This window comes from Mesoplodon densirostris, chromosome 11 (genome assembly GCF_025265405.1).
Source record: "Mesoplodon densirostris isolate mMesDen1 chromosome 11, mMesDen1 primary haplotype, whole genome shotgun sequence".
Taxonomy (NCBI): Eukaryota; Metazoa; Chordata; class Mammalia; order Artiodactyla; family Ziphiidae; genus Mesoplodon; species Mesoplodon densirostris.
This window is the reverse complement of record NC_082671.1, coordinates 50476520-50483502: the sequence shown is the minus strand read 5'-3', so window position 1 is coordinate 50483502 and position 6983 is coordinate 50476520. Positions and strand designations below refer to the sequence as shown.

Genomic DNA, 6983 nt, shown 5'->3' with positions numbered 1-6983 from the left:
ATCGTCACTTCAGCCAGCGCCGCAACTATAAGAGGCGGTGCCGCCCGCCGTGGCTGCCTCAGCCCACCAGCTGGGACCGCGAGCCATGCAGCCCGTCGCCCGCCCCCGGGGCTGTTAGAGCCAGACTGCGGACTCTCGCCACAGCCGCCACCGCCGCGTCCCGTCCCACCGCCGCGGGCAGCAGCCAAAGCCGCCCCAACTGCAGCACAGAGCGGGCAAGGCCGGGCAGGCCATGGGGCGCTGGGCGCTGCTGCCTGGCTGGGTTTCCGCTACGCTGTTGCTGGCGCTGGCCGCTCTGCCTGCAGCCCTGGCCGCCAACAGCAGTGGCCGATGGTGGTAAGTGAGCTGGTGCGGGGTCGCCACTTGTCTCGGGGCACAGAGCCAGGGGCCAGCCCCATCCAGCTCCCACGCTCTGGGATCCGTCCGCAGACAGGCTCCCTCCAGCGCTCTGACTTCCCTTTGAGACACCGAGGGGCGCTCTGGGGCGGAGCTGCTCCAGAGGATCCAGCTCTGCTTAAGTGGGGTGAATGGTCTGCCCGGTGGCCCACGATACTCCAGCCAGGGAGCCCACTCCCATCTAGCACCGCCCTTATTCCAAAAGCCCCAAACCGAGCCTCACGGCGGTAGTCACACCACAGGTTTCCCAGCCTCGGGAGAGAAAGGGCAGGCGTGCACTCAGAAAGAAGCCAAGTAGAGGGCGGAACTCCCAAGCATTTCACGCCTTGGGTGGGCATGGATGGCAGGCCAGGATTTGCTCGCCAGGCTGCCCGGAAGCAGGCTCTGAGAACCAAGGTGAATATCTAGTCTCCGGTTCTCCGTGCCTCTGCTGTCCAGCTCCGGGTGCAGGGCCCCGAGCAGCCTTAAGACCCCTGGGAACACAAAACTCTGGACGCCAAGTCCTTTCAAACTAGTGAGCCTGGGAGCGCGGAACTGTTACCTTGCTATTGATCTCCCGCCGCTCTCACCAGCAAATAGCTCCAGGAAAAGGACAGAGTGGGCATGACCTTTCTTGTTAGGGTGCAGGTCCCCTTCCAGAGCTTGAGCTCCTATCATGCGTCTCACCAGGGGCATCGTGAACGTAGCCTCCTCCACGAACCTGCTGACCGACTCCAAGAGTCTGCAACTGGTACTCGAGCCCAGTCTGCAGCTGCTGAGCCGCAAACAGCGGCGGCTGATCCGCCAGAACCCGGGGATCCTGCACAGTGTGAGCGGGGGGCTGCAGAGCGCTGTGCGAGAGTGCAAGTGGCAGTTCCGGAACCGCCGCTGGAACTGTCCCACAGCTTCGGGGCCCCACCTCTTCGGCAAGATCGTCAACCGAGGTAGGTACCCAGGAAGGTGACGCTTCCTGGACCAGGGGAACGCACGGTCACCCCCAGGGCAGGGGCGGGCAAGTGCAGGGAAGATGTCCGGGGCACCTAAATGGTCACACGATCCACCCGCCAAGAGCTTCATGCCAGCACTAGCTCTGGGCCAGACTCGTTCTACCAGGGGCTTTCAAGCCGTGCACCTCGGGCACGAAGCTAACTTTTCTGAGCCACTGCCCCAGAGAAAGGGAGTTCCGAGTCGTGAACGCTGGCTGGCCACTGCTGTCCCTCAGCCCCTCTCAAAGCTGGTCTCTGCGGGCGTCTCTTACCTCCAGCCCAGCAAGTCTTGCATCGCTGACGAGGGCCGGGCCGAAAGTTTGGGCTGCGGAGAGGTCTTGGCGGTGCAGAATTCTTCCACTCCCCTCTTTCCGGCTTTTCTCTCTGGGGCTGCCCCACTTCCACCGAGAAGCCAGAATGCTCCCTGAGTCTCAGTAACGTGTGATTACAAGCGTGGACGTGGTTGCGTGCCCACGCACTTGCTTTCTCCGTGAGACCAGCTTCCCAACACAGCCGGTCGCCGGGCTTTCAGGAATCTAAGGAAGGATTTGAGGCGTGGGACTCAAGGGTCCCAAGCCCTCTACTGAAGGTGCCTGCTGCACCCCCGCGTGCCCCCTAGCTGATCCCCGCTCCCTTCCCCAACAGGCTGTCGGGAAACAGCATTTATCTTCGCCATCACCTCGGCCGGGGTCACCCATTCGGTGGCGCGCTCCTGCTCGGAGGGCTCCATCGAGTCCTGCACGTGCGACTACCGGCGGCGCGGTCCTGGGGGCCCCGATTGGCACTGGGGGGGCTGCAGCGACAACATCGACTTCGGCCGCCTCTTTGGCCGGGAGTTTGTGGACTCCGGGGAGAAGGGGCGGGACCTGCGCTTCCTCATGAACCTTCACAACAACGAGGCGGGCCGCACGGTGAGCGGGCTTGAGGGTCACCGCACCCGAAACGGAATGGCAGGGTTCTCGGAGTCCCTCGCAGAGGCTAACCTCGAACTTGGGAAGTAACGGTCGGTGATAAGGTCAGGGGTTAGGGTAAGGAGCCAGGCGAGGGCGTCCGGAGGACGCGGAGGCTTGCTTGGAAGGAAGCCAGAGAATGAAAGAGATAATGCCTGACAACGGAGAGGTTAGAAGTCATGTAACCCATAGACTGTATTGCCTACAGCCCCTCCACTGTACAGGTTCAAAAAACCAGGTTGAGAGGCAGAGACAGATTCGCCGGGTGGAGCAGAGTTGGGCTCAGTGTCCAGATCTCTGCGGGACATTTCGCGCCTCCCTTCCTCTGTGCGCGGCTAGGCCTGGGCCTTTGCTGAGGTTCCGGCGACGTCCGGGAGGGGGCGGTATCTGGGAAGGTGGCCCTGACTCTGACAGTGCCCTGGAACACCCTTTCTTCTCCGTTTCCCCCAGACCGTGTTCTCCGAGATGCGCCAGGAGTGCAAGTGCCACGGGATGTCTGGCTCGTGCACGGTGCGCACGTGCTGGATGCGGCTGCCCACGCTGCGCGCCGTGGGCGACGTGCTGCGGGACCGCTTCGACGGCGCCTCGCGCGTCCTGTACGGCAATCGCGGCAACAACCGTGCCTCGCGGGCCGAACTGCTGCGCCTCGAGCCCGAGGACCCCGCTCACAAGCCTCCCTCCCCCCACGATCTCGTCTACTTCGAGAAATCGCCCAACTTCTGCACATACAGCGGACGCCTGGGTACAGCGGGCACGGCAGGGCGCGCCTGCAACAGCTCGTCGCCCGCGCTGGACGGCTGCGAGCTGCTCTGCTGTGGCCGGGGCCACCGCACGCGCACGCAGCGCGTCACCGAGCGCTGCAACTGCACCTTCCACTGGTGCTGCCACGTCAGCTGCCGCAACTGCACGCACACTCGCGTACTGCACGAGTGCCTGTGAGGCGCTGCGCGGACTCACCCCTAGGAGCGTTCTCGTCAAGCCCACCCCCAAACAGATTCGCTGGCACCTAAGACCCCGCCCGATCCTCGCCCACCCAGCCCCTTCAGCCACACTCCGCGACTCCTACGTATCCGATCATTTCTCCCACCTCCTCCTACCTGGGGACTCCTGAAACCACTTGCCTGGGGCGGCATGAACCCTCTTGCCATCCTGACTGACCTGCCCCGGACCTACCTCCCTCCATCTCCGCGGGAGACCCCTTGTTGCACTGCCCCCTGCTTGGCCAGGAGGTGGGAGAAGGATTCATCCCCTCCTCCATCAGCGTCAGCTCCTGACGTGTAGCTCTGTCTCCTCCACCGCGCCAGCAACCTGCCTGCCTCTCTCCCTCTCCTTTATCCTCCGTTTTTTCCAGGTCCCCACATGCCCTTCCCATTCTCCTGCCAAGGGTGCAGACCCTGAACACACACCTGAGCATCAGGGCCTTTGTCCTCCCCACCTACAGCTGAAGCGGGAGGTTCCAGGGTGAAAGGCCAGCTGTGGTGACGTGGAACATGAGGTTGGGGGACCCCGCAGAAATATCCCCATTCTTCCAGCCTCTGTCGTGGAGCCATTGAACAGCTGCCAGCCATGCCTCCCTCAGCCACCTCCTACCCCCTTCCTGTCCTGCCTCCTCATCAGTGTGTAAATAATTTGCACTGAAACGTGGATAAAAAGCCACAAGTTTGGTTGTTGTAAATAAAACTATTTATTGTGCTGGGTTCCAGCCTGGTTTGCAGAGACCACCTCCACCCAACCCAATCCTCTCCATTCTTCTCTCGTTTTGCCCTCCAGCCTTTTCTGACCCCTCTTTCCCTCTCCCCAGTTTCTCAAAGATGCCTTTGCATACCGGAATCAGTATTTCCTTCCACCGTAGCTATTAGTGGCTCCTCGCCCCCACCCATGTAGTATCTTCCTCTGCAGAATAAAATCTCTATTTTTATCAATGACTTGGTGGCTTTTCCTTGAATCCAGAACACACTATTGCTTACCTCCTTTAAACAAATAAGATACAGTGTTGGGGAACTGGTTTCCTGACCCTGGAAGAGGACTCTGAGATTCTGTCCCTTGGATGACCCTAATGAGGCCACTGGGGATCCAGATCTCCAGAAGAACCCAGTCAGCAGTCAAAAGATGCGGCAGGGTCCTTCTTCCTCTTTGAACACCAACTGGCTCTGTGATATTAAGCAAGTCCATAACTCCCTCAGTTTCTTCCCTTGCTGAGAGGGGATGAAACAAACAAACCTGGAGCCTGCCTTTCCTATGTAGATGAGCTGTTGTGAAAATCGCTATAACTGAGTGAAAGCTATGACGGTGTTCTGAAAAGAAACCAAAGAACAAAGAGAAAGAGAAATCCCAAACAGAAAGGGTGCTGCTGCTCCTGGTGTAGAGCTTTTGGTCCCCAAATCCCATCTGGGCCAGCTGTGGTCAGGGTGTTGGGCAATGGGGAAGCCACTCCCCTTCCCAAGACAAGGAAATGGCATATTAGGATGCCAGCTTCCAAACCTTGGGCTAAGTAGGATCCAGGTAACAGGTGATAGGCTCTATTCCTGGACCCAAAAGCTCAGAGATGATGATGGGGGAGAAGAAAGGAGCAAGAGGGTTAGAATTCAAATAGAGGCTAGACTTAAACCAGTGTAACCGAAAGGAAACCCAAGTGTGGTCCATAACTAAACCATGAAGCTAGCCATTCCCATAAAGAGCCCAAATGAGGATTCTGTTACTAACAACAGCAGTATGATACCTCTGTGTGCATTTCACCAGATTGGAGGGGAGTACTAACCCCTCCCACAGCCGGAAACCTACCTCTAACTCTAATCCACTCCCTTTCCCTAGGTCTAGGCCCACCCTTAGGCTTAACCTTACTTCAGACAAACACCAACCGCTTCCTAAGCTCTAATGCCTGTCCCTCATCCTAACACGTCCCCCTAGGGGAGGACCCAAAGAGCAGGGGGGAGCTATGAAGCACCGCACCCCCAAGGGCAACAACTGATCCCAGCCTACTAGAGAATGTCCCCCTCTCGCCAGGACTCTTGCTGTTGTCGCTGCCTCCCACCTCTCCCTGGGTCTGTGAACTCTGACCCCTGTTGGCCTTTGGGATATGTGTGGGGGTAGGGAAGTGGAGCCAGGAGCTGCTCAAGCCTGCAATGACATCCCTTTTCCTTTCTCTCCATCCAGCAAGCTAGCATCAGCTCAGCTCTGATGGGCAGTTGAGGGGGAGGAACAGAAATCTTATTGATCCTGGGTAGAAGGCACCTGACAGGCCTTGGTTTCCAGTAAAGAACCTCCTGCAAAGAATGTCCAATCTATAATCCAACGAGTTATTAGATCCCCCAGATCCCAAAGCACGAAGTTAATGGGCTGCCAGAGGCAGGAGGGGGGCTTGGGACCCTGCTAGACAATACCCAGATTCGGGGAGGAGCTGCAGGGTGGGGAGTCGAAGGGCCCGCGGCTGTACCCAACCACTCTTGCCTAATTTCTAACTCTAAAAACTAGAATCGGTATCTGCTTTCAGGCCTGGAAGCTGGGAGGCTCTGAGCTGAGCTGTCACATAGGATCTGGAAGAAGAGCAAGGGAAAAAGTGAATCCTGTTCTGGTCCTAACTAGACTTTCAAAAATTCCGTTCCTTTCTCAGCTTCAGTGGCTTTGTCTATTCAACAGGGATGGTTAATGGTACTCAGTCTTCTTCAGGAAGGTGATAAAGTTGAGATGAGATTGTGTACATGAAACCTTGTGTCATTTGAACACTTGCTGACACCTCTTCTGTGCCAGGCATATATGCCAAATGTTGGGCATACAGTGATATGTGAGCCATAGAGCCTGCCTGGAGAAGTTTACAGTCTGGCCAGGGAATCAAGCACATCAACAGACGTTGTCACGATAACGGGGGCAGTGCAGTGAGGGCTCAGTGAAGTGTAACGCCCTCTGCACATGCATGAAGTTTAAGGACAGACTCCCATACTCAAGTCCTCAGCATGGAGGCCCTTCACTTCCAGGCACTGGGACTTCAAGGGACGGGGTAGGGAAGTACAGAATGGGGCTGGGCCCTCAAGGGGGCGTGCAACGATAAAAAGGAAAAAAGCAAGCAAAAGGGCTGTAGGATCTGCAAAGCACTACATAGGAGCCAATTATTTACTAGGATCAGCTGTGCCATCCTCACACCGGGCAGGTAAATCCTGGGGAGGAAAGCAGCTGTGCCCAGAGAGAGCCCTCACAAAGGTCTTAGGGCCCAGAGAGGGCTCAGGGGGGTCACCATAGGCTAGTGTTATCAGGAATGGGCCTGATGCCCCAGCTAGCCCTACCTACCCAGGCTATCCTCCTGCCCACCTCTGAACTTCTGGTGGTATCTGAGACTGGCAGGGACCCCGGACACAGGGTCGTCCTCAGTGAGTGAGGGAGGCACTTGTCCTGAAATATCCTGGGCGGGGGGAGGGCGGAAAAGCTGAGAGGACTGAGCCTGCACAGTCCCCGGAGGGTCAGCAAGCTGGCACCACACACACCCTGCCACACGCACCCTGGAAAAATCCTGTCAGTGGGGCTGCAAATACCCCAGGGTCTAGCACCCACCCCCCAACCTCAGGCTGGCTCAGTCCTCTCCAGGCCAGAGGGAGAAAAATAACAAAATGAGGAGAAAATAAGCTGTTTGGCTGTGGTGTGAGCAGGAATATCCATGCAGAGCTGCCCACCACTCACCCTT

At 57.9% G+C, this 6983-nt stretch overlaps 1 protein-coding gene across 1 annotated transcript; it reads left to right on the top strand.

Moving 5' to 3' along the window:
* The first annotated feature begins 232 nt into the window (after nt 1-232).
* WNT1 (Wnt family member 1) lies at nt 233-3250 on the top strand. The gene is made up of 4 exons (XM_060113964.1): nt 233-336; nt 1066-1319; nt 2007-2272; nt 2762-3250. The coding sequence occupies exons 1-4, from the start codon at nt 233-235 to the stop codon at nt 3248-3250; spliced, it is 1113 nt and encodes a 370-aa protein (XP_059969947.1).
* The last annotated feature ends 3733 nt before the right edge of the window (nt 3251-6983 follow it).